The sequence below is a fragment of the Mytilus galloprovincialis genome, chromosome 3, assembly GCF_965363235.1.
Source record: "Mytilus galloprovincialis chromosome 3, xbMytGall1.hap1.1, whole genome shotgun sequence".
In the NCBI taxonomy this organism is placed as follows: Eukaryota; Metazoa; Mollusca; class Bivalvia; order Mytilida; family Mytilidae; genus Mytilus; species Mytilus galloprovincialis.
In genome coordinates this window covers 33,800,444-33,816,964 of record NC_134840.1, presented here as the reverse complement: position 1 = coordinate 33,816,964, position 16,521 = coordinate 33,800,444, and the positions used below count along the sequence as shown (strand labels likewise).

Here is a 16,521-nt window from a genome sequence, read left to right as displayed (position 1 = left end):
GAAAACTTATCAAATCTTAGTAGAATTTGTGATCAACTTTTTTTAAACTATTTTTATCCTGCAGAGTATTATTTCTGCTTTTTTTGCTTTTGGTATAGACAAATATTTACTTATTATTGTCAAACCTATAATTACAGCTCCCTATTAGTACTAACAAGCAATTTTTATTCCTTTTTGAGATGTTTGTGAATATATTTTTGATTTTTTGGCATCAAAGATCCCTATTAATTTATGGGTCAATACATTAAAGTTTGCATTAAAATTTGTATGCATTGCCCTGCAAACACACATGTAGATAGTATACCATTGTCCATTGGTCGATTCTTCTATCTTCATAAAAGATACTAAAGTATGTTTCAACTTATAGATACTCTTTGTATGCAGGTGCTGCTGTGATGATGTTAAATTATTGCACATCTTCTTAAGGGAGTTCGCTTCTCAGTTTCAAAGTAATTAACTTTTCAAAACACTAGTTCATATTGATAGGGGATTAATAAAGGAATCCCTGAGCAAAAAAAAATCATATAGGTCACCATGCTTGTTTTCGAGATATTAGCCATTGAAATTTTGGTGGGAAAATATTCTCTCTTGACTTTTCATAGCTTTAGCATTGACAAGTTGAAGTTTTTAAAAACTGTTCAAAAGTAATTTAAATGTTATATGTCTTTTACAGATGGCTTATCATTATACATGTAAAAGATTTACAAAAAGAAAAATGGGGGTCACTGGTCAAATTTTGTCAAGGCATTCAAATGGATAAAATCAGAGGATTTCGAAAATCTGACAAAAAATACAAAACATGATAAGCCAGCTACCTTAAGTAAAAAAATCCAGGATATTACAGTGAGTTGACTGTTAGTGTTGCTCTCCACCAATTGCAATTCATTCAAAATTTTGACCAAATTGCAATTTGTTTTATAAAATCAAATTGTTCAACTGGTCAGAAATTTGAACCAACTGCTGTAGAAAACCACAGCCAAGTCATGAAAGTGCAAGGTGATAAAATAAAATATACTTACAATCCTATAAGACTTTAACTCCACTTTAATGATGTTGTGTCAAAATTAGTTTATCAGTTTGTATAGTTATATTATATTCATTTCCATGCTGATGGGGAACTGTTTATTTTGAATTGCTATTAAATTGTCCAAACTAAGCTTTCATATAGTTTTTCTTTCTAAAAGTATTCTATATTTATAAGAATCAGATATCATTTTAAATAAAACATCATATATTCAGTAAAATATGTGTGAAATAACAATATGCTATTGATAAGTTTTCAGGGGAGATAACCTAAAATATTATTCTTTTGAATAAAGACTCTTTGAAAGAAAAGTTATTATCTCGCCCATGGAAACTTCCTACAAACATATATTGCAATTTTACACATATTTTACTGAATATGAAATGTTTTAATTCACATAATGTCTGATTCTTATAAATATAGAATACTTTAAGAAAGAAAAACTATATGAAAGCTTAGTTTGGACAATTTAATAGCAATTCAAAATAAACAGTTCCTCTTCAGCATGGAAATGACTATAATATAACTATACAAACTGATAAACTAATTTTGTCACAACATCATTAAAGTGAAGTTAAAGTCTTATAGGATTGTAAGTATGTTTTATTTTATCACCTTGCACTTTCACATTTTGACTGAACAATTTGTTCAATATTCTGACCAGTTGAACAATTTGGTTTACAGTGAGTTGACTGTTAGTGTTGCTCTCCACCAATTGCAACTCATTCAAAATTTTGACCAAATTGCAATTTGTTTTATAAAATCAAATTGTTCAACTGGTCAGAAATTTGAACCAACTGCTGTAGAAAACCACAGCCAAGTCTTGAAAGTGCAAGGTGATAAAATAAAACATACTTACAATCCTATAAGACTTTAACTCCACTTAAATGATGTTGTGACAAAATTAGTTTATCAGTTTGTATAGTTATATTATATTCATTTCCATGCTGAAGGGGAACTGTTTATTTTGCATTGCTATTACAAATTGTCCAAACTAAGCTTTCATATAGTTTTTCTTTCTAAAAGTATTCTATATTTATAAGAATTAGACATTATGTGAATTAAAACATTTCATATTCAGTAAAATATGTGTAAAATTGCAATATATGTTTGTAGGAAGTTTCCATGGGCGAGATAATTTTTCTTTCAAAAAGTCTTTATTCAAAAGAATATTTTAGGTTATCTCCCCTGAAAACTTATCAATAGCAAATTGTTATTTCACACATATTTTACTGAATATATGATGTTTTATTTAAAATGATATCTGATTCTTATAAATATAGAATACTTTTAGAAAGAAAAACTATATGAAAGCTTAGTTTGGACAATTTTATAGCAATTCAAAATAAACAGTTCCCCTTCAGCATGGAAATGAATATAATATAACTATACAAACTGATAAACTAATTTTGTCACAACATCATTAAAGTGGAGTTAAAGTCTTATAGGATTGTAAGTATATTTTATTTTATCACCTTGCACTTTCACATTTTGACTGAACAATTTGTTCAATATTCTGACCAGTTGAACAATTTAGTTTAATAAAACAAATTGCAATTTGGTCAAAATTTTGAATGAGTTGCAATTGGTGGAGAGCAACACTAACAGTCAACTCACTGTAATTGTTTTTAACATGACAGTGAAAGTTTGATAATTTTAAATGGCACACTTAAAGCAACACACTTCTGACAATGTGGGCATGTTTCTGGAAAATATCTCAAAACCTGCAAGAGAAATCAACATGCAACATAAGATGTTGCCAGTACGGTTGGCAATCATGCTTTTGCTACAAACCGTCTAACATAAAAAAATTCCTGGATTATAAGATATCTTCATTTTCATTAAACCCACCAATTTTGTTATTATTCCACACTCCACAGAGTTTAAGATCTTTAATATCCCACTGAAGAAATGTTTTTACAAATAACATACAGTTTGCTTTAATCAATTTTATTGAAAATTTATATCATATGTTCCATATTAACCTCAGTATGCTTGGACCAATTTACCTCATACATTATATTTTATTGTCATTAGAAATGATTATTTCCCTTTCTGTTTTTATGCCCCCAACATTGTGGAGGGGGCATTAAGGGTACCTTTGTCCATTTTGTACGTCCCAAAATTGGTTGACACCAAATTGAATGTTATTAAACTTTTACACAATGCTTATTGTCACAAAACACAGATCAAGTAAGATTTTGGGTTGCATCACTTTTACAGTTCTTAAGTAATGTTCCTTCATAAAGTTATATGGAACCACCACAGGCATGATCTGTGTCTCATGATTCTTCATTTATTTAATTTTCTAATTTGTCATTCCAGATTTATGGAACTTTAACAATAGAATTAAAGGTGATTTTTCACATGTTGTACAATAGCTGTATGCTTTGGTTAATTTACTTAAGACTTTGTACAGTTGTTGTGAGCTTCTTTTTAATTTTGAATATTATCCGATTTACTATTTCAAACTTATGGAAACTTACCTGTGAAATTTAAGGCAGTTTTATATTCCTGTGAAAGACAGCACATAATGAGAAACACAATGTTGATGTTATTGCTGGGAAAAATGTTTTGTTAATTAAATCTATACAGAGAGTGAATCAAATTGGCCAAAAAAATAAGGGGGTCCCGGACCATTTAAGCTCAAAATTTTACTTTTAAACCAGTATGTAAAAGGGACCATTTTTCTTTGAAATGAAAGGGAAAATATAGGTGTTGACATATTTTTATCGGAATATAAAAAAAAACTGTCTGTGACACTTGGTCAAAAAAAGTAATACAAAAATCTGAAATATAGCTTCAAAGAATAAGCAATTAAAAAATATAAGTCACAGATAAGGAAAAATATTATTTTGCCTTAAAACCCAAAATTTGGCGGGAAAATGGTGAAATTGAGTGAAATGTCAATTTTAGTCTTTCTCAGATACACATAATAACAATAATAATTTTTCAGTTACAAAAATACAGTGATTTTACATTTTAATCATTCAAAATATTTAAAAAAATAAGAGTGAATTTATAAACTTTTTGTATACTTGGTAATTGATGGTAATTGATGCGTGAAATTATTTGCACAGTTGAATGAATAGTCAGGCCCGTAGCCAGGAATTTCCATGGGGGGGTTCGTTGGACTTATGAACTCGACTTTAACAGTCACAATTTGAACAAAACGTTGACTTTAACAGTGCTTATTTGATTTCAAGGGGGGGGGGGGGTCCGAACCCCCTGGCTACGGATATGATAGTCATGATCTCCCTTAAGCTCCCTGTTGATTGTATTGTTTGAATGGAAGGTTCCTTTAAAAGTTTTATCTGTGGGATAATTTTTTCTGATTTCTGATGAAATGCTGTCTCCTATTTTATTCTGACAACAATTTCAGTAGGCATACAACATGGTTATATTCATTTCTGAAGCAACTGTTTTTTTCCTGATTAGTAACATTAGTTGATCAAAGAAAATACTTTGTTGCTCTGTAAAACAAATTGACATAAATTTAACAATAACTAACATTTTACCCTTCTTTTCAATGCCTCCTTGTTTATTTTGGTATGAGCTATAATAGTATATTGTATTTAATTTTTTATAATAAAATTTATTGCTTCTAAAATGATAAATATTTAAGGCACCATTTTTAATTGTTAACACATGAAGAATAGAATTGAACTTTTATGTGTGTATTGATATACCCTTATTATAATTTTTTTTTTCAAGGAAAGTTACTTTTGAAAAACTTTGTATTGGAATTTGAATTGGAAGATTAATAAAGTATGTTTGTAGTTTCAACATGAGAATTGTTTTTTATACTCTATAATGTGTAGGTTACACCAAAGTTTTTATAAATTTAATTACTCGACTCCCATGTTATGAAGTTATTTAAATGTATTGCCACAGTATTATTTGCTCATCAATTTTATATGAAATTTTCTTGGTGTTACAGGAGGCCCTGCCACAAAAAGATGTTCAGATTGTTCGGCTTCTAAACTGTGCATCAAGGGGAGATATCAAAAGGATGAGACAGTAAGATTTGTGTTTTGCGCTGAACAAACCTTCAAACCTTCAAATTGTGTGTTTAGTTTGTTTAATTTTTGTAGAATATTTGCTTCCAATTATATATCAGTTAAAAAGAAAGGTTTGGAAGAACTTTCTTTAAAAAAAAAAGAACCAAATGCTTTGAATTGCAAAAACACTAAAAGATGATTGTTAACAGATACTTTTATAAGAAGCAAAATTTAAAAATGAGGAGATGTGGTATGATTGCCAATGAGACAACTATCCACCAAGGTTCAATTTAAGTGAAAGTTAGTAGTTATAGGCAACCATATGACTGCAACAATAAGAAAAACCCCTACTGTATAGTCTACTATAAGAGGCCCCAACATGAATATATAAAACATTTCAATTGAGAAAACTTACAGCCTATTTTAAAACAAAACAATTTAAGAAAACACGTGTGAACCAACAAAAACCACTGAACAGCAGGCTTCTGACTTGGGACAGTCACATTTAGAATTTGATGGGGTTAAGCATGTTTATGAGTGATCTACCCTCCCCTAACCTGGGACAGTTATGTAATAGCACAACATAAGAACAAATTATAAAAATCAGTTGAAAAAGGCTTAACTAGATAGATCAATACAAAGCAGAAAAACATCAATAAAACACAGACCATATATGGCAAAAGAGGGACGAAAGATACCAAAGGGACAGTCAAACTCATAAATCTAAAACAAACTGACAACGCCATGGCTAAAAATAAAAAAGACAAACAGAAAAACAATAGTACACACGACACAACATAGAAAACTAAAGAATAAACAACACGAACCCCACCAAAAACTAGGGGTGATCTCAGGTGCTCCGGAAGGGTAAGCAGATCCTGCTCCACATGTGGCACCCGTCGTGTTGCTTATGTGATTACAAATCCCGTAAATAGTCTAATTCGGTAGGTCATATTCATGAAAGGGAAGGGGATTGTAGTTACGACGTAAGGAACATATCCGATATCATTTGTGAAACGGTTATTCCATAACGGTCAACCAACTCGTGATGGCGTCCATAAAATTTACGAAGGGATGATTTCAACTTCACCATTTGGAATTTTGGCAAGGTATTTATCAATCCCTCATCCCTCCTCTCTAACAACAAAAAAGACAGTAAGTACAGATCTGAGAGTACTGACAGCTAGTTCAAAGCCAATCAAAACTTATAAAGTTATAATAAGATTTGACTACATATAGATTTCAGTGTTAGCAAATGTCCTTATGCATTTATTCAAGTTTACTTTAATGACAGATTCAAGGAGTGTGGTTACAAAATGGATGCTAGGGATTATGATAAACGTACAGCACTCCATATTGCAGTCAGTGATAACCAGGAACATATTGTTAAATTCCTGTTAGGAGAATGTAACCAACAAGAGATTGCTAAGAATGGGGGAGACAGGTATGTTATTTTCTTTACCTTATAGATTTTGAAATAGTCCAACCAAAAATACTTTCGAAGTATAGAAAATTGATATCCACTGATTTCTACTTAAAAGGACACAAGCTGTCAAAATTATGCTTACCGATTTGTCTTAAATTCTCATATTTGATTTATAACATACTAAAACACATATACAAATTACAATACGTCTGAATTAACCAGTAAACAATGCATATACTAGAAAGTATACATCAGAATTTTGTGTGTATTTTATTCTAAATACCACCTAATTAACTATTGAGATGACCTCCCAAAATCTACCACAATCACATAACACAATTTAAACTGAAACATATAGCAACTTAGTGCATTGGATTTATCTACGTCTGTTTGTTTTCATGTTATAGGTTAAAATAATAAGTTAATCATCATTTTTACTCAATAAGATAATAAGAATGAGTTTTTGTGGATTGAATCAGTCAACCAAATGATTTACCTTTGTTGCAAGTAAATATGTCTTCATCAATGTTTTAAGCATATTTTGACAAAATTGAACCATAGTGGCTGTTAAATGCAAATAAGTATTCAATAATAAGAACAATAAATTCTAGAGGTGCACTTGTAAAGGTAGCCCCTTCATGTGTTATTCTGTCCTTCCCAAGATTTGTTTACATGCTTTATGTGAGCAAACTATACTGTTTGATAGGTTTTCACACTCTTCCCTCCCCTCATCAGCTGTTTACCTAATGTCTAAACTAAAACTAAAAATGGTCCTATATGAAATTTTCATTGCAACTTTCTCAGTGAGTACTAATCTTATTTTTTCTGAAATTAATATGCTTCATTTGAGCATGATTTACTGTGTGATTCGTTTACATATTCCTTACTCAACAACTTACTGCTCCAAAAATATATATATTCCTACACATAATGACTGTGTAAGAAATTTCATCACATTTTTCTTAAGATCAAAGAACAGAGCACCATGAAATTTAGTATTCACCTTCTTGTGAGCATGCTATTCCTAGTGATGTATGTTCACATTGATTAGTTGCTCTTTAAAAAATACTCATATCAGGAGTATTATGGGATAGTAATAGCTCATAGTTCAACTTGTCTATTGAAACATTGAAGTTAACAGAACTTGGAAAAAAAATCATTTTTATTAGTTTTGCCACTTCTATTTCATTGTATTATTTATATATACCAAATGTATTATAGATATTGGAAAAAACAAATGTTAAACAACAGTAGATATATTCACTGTAAAATGGATGTATTAATAATGAATAAATCAATATAAGATTAGCAAAGTTTTATTTTGGCATTTATTTCTAAATAAGCAGACTTATAGCTTTTTTATGCCCCACTATAGGGCATTAAGTTTTTCGGTCTGCACGTCTGATGGTCTGTCTGTCTTGCTTCAGGTTAAAGATTTTAGTCAAGTGGCTTTTGATGAAGTTGAAGTCCAATCAACTTGAAACATAGTACACATGTTCCCTATGATATGATCTTTCTAATGTTAATTCTAAATTAGAGTTTTGACTGCAATTTCACAGTCCACTGAACATAGACAATGATAGCACAAATGGAGCAACCATGTACTATGGATACATTTCTGTTTTATCTTAGATTTTTAATTATCCTGATGTGGAAAATTAACCCTCTACCGTCAGGGTTTAGATAAACACCTAAAGTGTCAGGTAATTGTGTGATTTTTTTTTCTTCAGATGGAACATTACTCCTTGGGAAGCTGCAAAAAGTTCTGCAATGGATGTTGTATATAATGAATTTTTGAATCATTGCCCAGTAAGTATCACAACAGACCAATTTTAACTCAATTGTGAATCTCCCCTATCTTCATGATCTTTATAAAAGTTTGATAAATATTTTAGTTCGGAAAACATTGGCCCATTAAAATTCAATATTACTATATATATTTTACATTGTTTTTTATCTATGATATATCAAATTCACATCATGCAAAGCTTTGAAATATTGCAAATATGGCTACGTCCTACACTGATGTCAACCATAGATACAATAGGTAGCTGCATTTGAAATTTCCCAAGATATAATGACACTTGCAGTATATAGTTCAAAGCTTGCAATTTGAAAAATTGTCAAAATATGATTTTAAGTACTTATTTTATATAAAAAATGATAACTGAGGTATAATAATGTTTGATATTTTATGATATGATAGGAGTTAATGGACACAGAAAATGATGATTATAGGACCTGTAGATTGATATATGCTGCAGCAACTAATGACATTTCCACCTTGCAAAGGTAAATATACATATTTATTAACCAACTAAGTACATTATTGCCAAAAATGACTGTTTATTAAAAATTACATATTTTCTGTAATGGCCATGTTTTTTTCTGTAATGGATAGATATAGGAAGATGTGGTATGAGTGCCAATGAGACAACTCTCCATCCAAACAACAATTTAAAAAAAGGTAAACCATAATAGGTCAATGTACGGCCTTCAACACGGAGCCTCGGCTCACACCGAACAACAAGCTATAAAGGGCCCCAAACTTACTAGTGTAAAACCATTCAAACGGGAAAACCAATGGTCTAATCTATATATAATTAAAAAAAAATTAAAAAAACAACAAGAAACGAGAAACACATATAAATTACATAAACAAACCACAACTACTGTACATCAGATTCCTGACTTAGGACAGGTGCAAACATTTGCAGCGGGATTAAACGTTTTAACGGATCCAAACCTTCTCCCTTTTTCTGAAACAATAGCATAATATCACAACATAGAAAAACACACGGTAAAATATCAATTGGCAGGCTTAACTCAATCAAAAAACGTAAATTAATACACTATGAACCAATAAATTTGATCTGCGATATCTGAATGCAAATGCACAGTTAATAAAATATTAGGGACAAACATTCAAGGCCAAAAAGCAAACAAACAAGTCCAAACATAGGCATGGCAAGACACCACTGCGAAATATTTAATCCTTCAAAATATTCACTTTAGAAAAAAAAGCGGTTTTAATAATACAGGTAAATCTTGAAATTTATACAAATGTAGTAAGACGAAGTGAAAATTAGAAGATATTCAAAATAATCAAAGCTGGTATATAGACAAGATCCATATAAATATAAAATAACAAACAAGCATTAAAAACAGTATCAACAGGTCGAATTAACAAAAAAAACACGATTTGAGAGTACTCGCAGTTACCCTGTTTTTCTGTAATGGCCCTGTTTTTTTGTAATGGCCCAGTTTTTCTGTAATGGCCCTGTTTTTCTGTAATGGCCCTGTATTAATGCCCAGTTTGTCTGTATTAAGCCCAGTTAGGGTTTTTAATAAAGTTAATAAAATTAAGTTGTAAAGAGTATAATACCTTTTTGTATTTTATTTAATTTTGTAACCAGCAACCAACCTTAAAGAACCATATAAAGGGATCACTGTTCATCCTGTTTTTAACACTTATCTCTTTCAACTTAATATCTTAGATATTTGGTATATTTAAAGCTTTATCATGGTGAAGTACAAATTATTTTTTTTCGAACTAAATTGTCATTAAAAGAGTAAGAGAGTACATCAAGTTGGCAGCAACCCATACACTTTTGTTCAGTTGGTTAATAAATGTATGTTCAGTTGGTTAATAAATGTATTAAGAAATAGGTGTTTTTACAATGGCCCTGTTATATGTCCTCGGTCAGTAATATTGGCCTCGGATGTCTGTAATAGCCCTCTGCGTTGCCTCAGGCCATTACAGACTTCCTCGACCATTATTACAGACCTTGGACATATAACAGGGCCATTATAAAAACACCCATTCATTAATACTATAATAACATTTACAATGAGTTAGCACATAATGTATGAAATCCAAGAAGAATCACAAAAATCACAATAAAATGGATTTGCATGTTTTGTCATCTAATAGTTAGACTCATTATTCATTTTTGTATGACTTTTGACAAATATTGTTCTAATATGTCTTAATGTAACTATGAATACACCTTGATTGTTTGTTTAAACAGCTTAATGACATGGAAGAGATAGTTCAAGCTGTTATATAGCCAATCAATTACAATTTTGATGTTCATATAGTGACTTTTTTACCAGCATAGCTAATGTCAATCATTCCAGAAACAGGAATTGGGTCCTGAAGATGCCCCGTCTGTTGGCAAGATATGTAGACCAAAATAAAATACCATGCGATAATTGGTGGATGTTGTTGTCTTTATTATCATTTATTTTACAAAATAACAAAATAAAGAGAAATGATGGTAACAGATGGCATGTACCAATAACCATGAATGTATGAATGCTAAACGTCTAGTGGCAAAGTAAATGCATATTCTGAGTAAGATTTTGTAGTATAAATATTAACCCTGCTTTGTACAAGACTAAAATGCGGAATCAGATGTTTAAAACAAGAATTGCTGATATCAGTATTAAGTTTCTGTGTTCTTGTAAAATATGTAAATTCACACTATTTGACAGCTTACATGAAAAGAAAGTGGACATGAATTTAAGAGATTATGATGGACGTACTGCCTTGCACCTTGCAGCTGCAAATGGACATGTGGAAGCTGTTGAATTTCTTGTCAAAGAGGCAAATGTTACTGTTGAAATACCAGACCGGTACTTTTAGTTTTAATGAAATAAGAAGAGTGCAAATGAGACAACTCTCCATCCAAGGACAATGTGTACAAAAAAAACAATTATAGGTCAAAGTATGGCCTTTAACACACAGCCTTGGCTCACACAGAACAGAAAGCTATAAAGGGCCCCAAAATAGCTTATGTAAAACAATTCTAACAGGAAAACCAACAATCTATTGTATATGAAATAATGAGAAACACTTTTGAACCACATTGACAAATGACAAACACTGAGCAACAGTCTTCTGACTTAGGACAGGTTCAAAATGTCTTGTTTTACATCTTTTTGATTCTTCAAATCACTTTTTTTTCATCAAAGCACAATTTTGCGTGAATAATTTTACACAAAGTTAAGATCATAGGTTTTTTTGTCATGTAAATCACCAATATGGTCAAAATTTTATACATGTTAAATTAAGCAAAATGAATTCAACCTCAAAACTAGGTTTGATCACAAATGCTTGAAAGTGAAGTCAATTCCGACTACACTTTTTACACATAAATTTTTTATTACATTTGAATTTTATACATGTATATAAGGCCACACCAATTTAATTCCTTGTTCGACGGACCCGCCCGCACCTATTTTTTTCAAAACAGTATTTTTTTATTTTTTTTATATTCCCACATCGGGAAATGTAATCGTGTCCATTTTCTGCACCGTTTTTTTGTAAATATTATAAAAAGATATATACAGTCTCACCTGTATATAACGATTTTAAACATATAAGCACCTCATTACACTGTGTAAATATCTGAAGTAATATTTGATTCAGCATGATACACATTTATCCCAAGACTAAAGTGGGAGTGCTCCGATAGAAATATGTAACAGAGGAAAATACCAGTCAAAACAAAACATTGGTTTCCTTCCCCTTACTTATATTTTCTATCAAGAATTTTCGTTGTTAGAATAAACTTCAAAGAACTTCGGAAAGAAATGCCTTCAACTGCAATTATATTGTATGCTGGCAATACAAAACTAATCCATACCCGCTGCATGTTTAAGCACCTGTCCTGATTGCTTCAGGGGCCTGTCGTTCAGCAGTTACAATGTATATATCATTTGTTGATGTTCATAAAAATTATTTGGTATTTTCCCGTTTGTATATATAAATAAGATCGTTGGTTTTCCAGTTCGAATTGTGATTGCTCTATGGTCGGGTTGTTGTCGCTTTGACACATTCCCCATTTCCTTTCTCAATTTTACTTATAATTTTGTGTCCCTTATAGCTTGCTGTTTGGTCTGGGTCAATGCCCTGTGTTAACAGGGCTCATATGGGATCATTTTACTGTTGTAGAAAAGAAATACCAAGGATTTGTATAGTGCTTCAATTTTATTACTTAAAAAGAGGAGAAATACATCATATTTTAAACAACTAGAGGGGTCCACTTGTTTTAAATAATATTAAATAAAATGTTTTAAAATGGCTAAGGTCCAGGAATATCACAAAATTCTTGGACATTTTTTTATCATTTAATACCAGATAGATATATAGTTCTTTGGGAAAAGATGAGCCCTTTTGTACTAAAGTGTTATTTACAAAAAAATACATTATAACTTATATTGACCCCTCAGAAAAGGGATACTTATAAAAATTGTTTTTAGGATGAAGAATTGTCTCATTAATTGGCACGCATACATATAGCAATTCTAATTATTCAATTATATCTTGGTGAACAGGGAAAAAATCCTTCATAAATTAAAGAAATGTCAACATGGTCAAAGTACAAGTGATAAATCAAGGATTTGTATAGTAAGACCTTCTTACTATACAAATCCTTGGATAAATCAAGTTTTAAAATTGTCAAAACCTACTATTTTATGTTTACAAAAAAAAAATATAGTCGCTCGCCTTTACTTTTCAAGCTTCGCCTAAAAAATTTGCAAATCAAATATTTTTTTATTAAAATTTTCAAATCGCTCGCTCGCCCCAATTTTTGAAGTCCAAAAATCCGTAGAACAAGAAACTAAATTGGTGTGGCCTAAATACTGTTGATAAAATTTGATTCAGATGATGATTGCTAGAATATTTCTTATCCTCATCTTAGTATTTTAACCAGGAGGAAACTTTACATGTGTTTTCCTTAAGGATGTACTTGCAATTGGTTGATCTTAGGTGAAATCAAATACATCAAGAATTTAAAATTGATACTGTAAGCTTGAAGAGTATTAGTTTTGGATCAGAATAAGCTAAAAACTATTTACAGGTCATGGATCTCTTTTTTGAGATATTTGATTTATAAAATATGGCGGGAAATGGCTGACTCTGACTTTCACCGTATATATTTGCATTGGTATTATTTGGGTCTCAAATCAAAAGAAAGAAAATCAAAAATCTGCTTAAATTTTATGAGCTATTATGTAAATCTTATATTAAAAGATCAATGGGTGTTATGGGGCAAAATATTTTACCTTGTATCATATTGAAAAACACCAAGGAGTTCGAACATCTGACATAAATTCCCAAACCTCACCTACATCCTTAATTCTTTTATTGTTTCAAGTGAAAATTTGAATTCGTTTGATAATCCTTAAAGCTTGTAAATAAATATGTAATTATTCTAATGATTTTATCCCTTATTGGGAATCATTGGCTTTCATTTTATTAAGTGCATGACTTGGCTATCATGTTGTCAATGAATTAGATTACTAACCTAGTTATAAGAATAGTCCATATGGATGTCACTTCATCTACGACTTATCCCTTTTATCATATAGATTTTGATTTATTTAAGTTTCTCTGTTTTCTGGATTAAAAATGTCTTAAATTTGATTGTAGGGTTCTACCTAAGTTTGTACCCTACCACCCAAATTTATGTTAAATTCAAATATAATTAAAAAAAAATGTAATAATAATCAATTGTTTTTTATGTTTTTTATGTTACACTTTGTGCTGAATTTCCCCCAAAAATCATTTGATTCAAACTATAATTATATAAAAAATGCAGAAAAGTGATTCATGGTGAAGGATTGATTGAATTTAAGACTTTAACACATTCTTATGCCAACTTGCTATGGCCGGTTCTTATTGATAGACGTAGCAGCTGAGAGAACCACAGCCATCTGCAGGAAGACTGAAAATCATATTCAGTTATGATTTAAGTCAAACACACACATGCCAGTAGTGGTTTTTTATCACTGTTACTAAAATGAACTACGATGACAACTGTTCTACTAAGTTCCTAGTGAAGGATTGACATGACTTTGAAAGATTAGTCATTTGAAAAAAACATATAAAAAACAAAATTGAAAAAGAATTTATTACTTCTCTGTTAATTTTCAATGTTGCAAGTTCAATGAATTATATTTAAAAAAGTTGAAAAATTATCTAGGCATTTCTACTCAACATAGTCTAACTGCAATTATGTATTAAAAAGCCAATCATGAAACACTGTAGTTACAATGTAAAATCAAAGCTGGTTTTAAAGCTTTCAATTGACTTATAAATCACATGTTTATAATTAGCATATACTTTTACAGAGAAAACCGTTTTCCAATAGACGATGGGACTGAAAAAGTAAAAATGATTTTGCAGGAATGTAAGAACAATACACTAACAGTGCAAAAGACTAAGGTTAGTAGTTTATTACAGACTATAATTGTGTGTCTCTACAAGTAATTCAAATAAATCATGAATTAAATGTGAACTAAGTGAAAACTAATGAACATCTTTTTATAGGTTTAGATGAATTTAAATGATAATTTTACTTATATATCTTATATGTATAAAAAAAAAAAAAGAGGTTATAACACATTTTAGCAATACGTTTCCATTTCTTGATTTTCAATTTCACAAGCGTGAATTTTCCGGTAAAATGCTTATATTCTTATGTTATCGTTCTATGATGTTGGAAAGCATATGATGTGGGAGTACAATAGGAACAACCCAAACAATTTATTCATATTTTACCACGGGTGTGTACTCAAAATGTTTGAAAAACATCATGTTAGAATTTCAAATATATTTATACATTAATATTGAAATCATTTTTGTCTCACCTATGGTGAATATCAATTTGGGAGACATAGGTTTTACATGTACTCTCTGGTAGAGTAACTATTTGTATAAAACATTTCATTTCACAGGATTTATTTGACCTTGATCTTTTTGTCATGGATCTTTGAAAAATGTTAAGTTTACGTGATATTTGAAGTAAAACCTTTATGTTAAGGACTTTCATGATAAATCAATGACCAGTAAAGCAGGCAAAAAATTTCAGGATGTGCACTCTTGCTTAGTTTCCCTGAGCAAATGATGGACTGTGCAAGCAACAAGGGTATCATTTTGTGAGGTTTGCTTTTATTACTTCTAGTTGATAACAAAATCAATGTTAATACTCAAAATTGACAACAACACTTCGAATTGTCTGCAATTTTATTTTCTATGGTCTACATATGGACAACCCTGCATACCAAGGTATCAACTTCAGGGACTCTAACGAAATGATTCACACAGGCGTTTGTTCACCACATGGAATTTAATTTAAAATCAACGTTAGTATAAAAAGGCAGTATTTATAAGTTTTTCTACAGTGTTAAATTGAAATCCAAATATATTTTTAAAATAGTCTTTTTTGAGAAGATTGTGTGAAACTGTAGTGAAGAGTGTCAAAAAGTCATAACTGAAATAAGAAGGATAATTAAAAGCAATTTATTTATTTAAAATGTCACAAGAGTATTTTACAATCCAAAAATATTCAATTTCCTTATTTTTCAGATGATCTTGTGCTTTCAATCAATCAAACAATACAATATTTGATTTAATTTTATGGGGTGTTTTTCTTTGTCTGCAACAATAGTCAAGGAAGCAACACATAAGTCTGCTGTTAGCGTCAACATTGGCATCAGTCAAAAATTGAAAAATAGTTGTAGTAAATGTTATATCACACTGATCTCTTTCTCAATAGTTTATATTAAAAAATAAACTTTACTTCAATGAATATGTAAAAATGTGTGTAAATTTTTCATTTTGGGCACAGCTTACACCAAAAGAGGAAACATTGACAATTCTAATGACAGCTGCTTCAAAGGGAAATTTACATAAACTTAATGACTTTAAGTAAGTAACACATAGTATTTAAAGTTGATTAGTGGCAGATCCATAAATTTTCATAAGCTAGGACTCGCTCAAGTCATGCTTCACTGATTCCCTATATAATCAAGATGTGCACACCCCTAAATCTGCATCTGTTAATAATGACAGTTCTGGATAATTGTTTGGCATACATCTTCAGACCTGATTTTGTTAGTTCTAATTTGTTTAAATCTTGACTGTTTCATTAGAAATTTTTCTATAATAATAAATATAAAAATATAGGCATTTACAATAATATGGGATTGATTATGATCCCAACAGTTTAGGAATTAGGTTTCATTAAGGGGCTAAAATAAGCACTTTTATTTTTTTC

The 16,521-nt window shown here is 30.4% G+C and overlaps 1 protein-coding gene across 2 annotated transcripts in view; it reads left to right on the top strand.

The window, feature by feature from the left end:
- Positions 1-16,521, top strand: part of LOC143067776 (uncharacterized) — a 51,715-nt gene that overhangs the window by 27,918 nt on the left and 7,276 nt on the right. The window contains exons 16-23 of one of the 2 annotated variants that reach the window (XM_076241312.1): positions 3,350-3,379; positions 4,965-5,044; positions 6,320-6,469; positions 8,182-8,260; positions 8,658-8,743; positions 10,949-11,089; positions 14,594-14,687; positions 16,093-16,172. In XM_076241312.1, coding sequence (XP_076097427.1) covers positions 3,350-3,379; positions 4,965-5,044; positions 6,320-6,469; positions 8,182-8,260; positions 8,658-8,743; positions 10,949-11,089; positions 14,594-14,687; positions 16,093-16,172 — 740 coding nt within the window. The remainder of the gene's footprint in view (positions 1-3,349; positions 3,380-4,964; positions 5,045-6,319; positions 6,470-8,181; positions 8,261-8,657; positions 8,744-10,948; positions 11,090-14,593; positions 14,688-16,092; positions 16,173-16,521) is intronic. The other variant, XM_076241313.1, reaches the window with a different exon arrangement.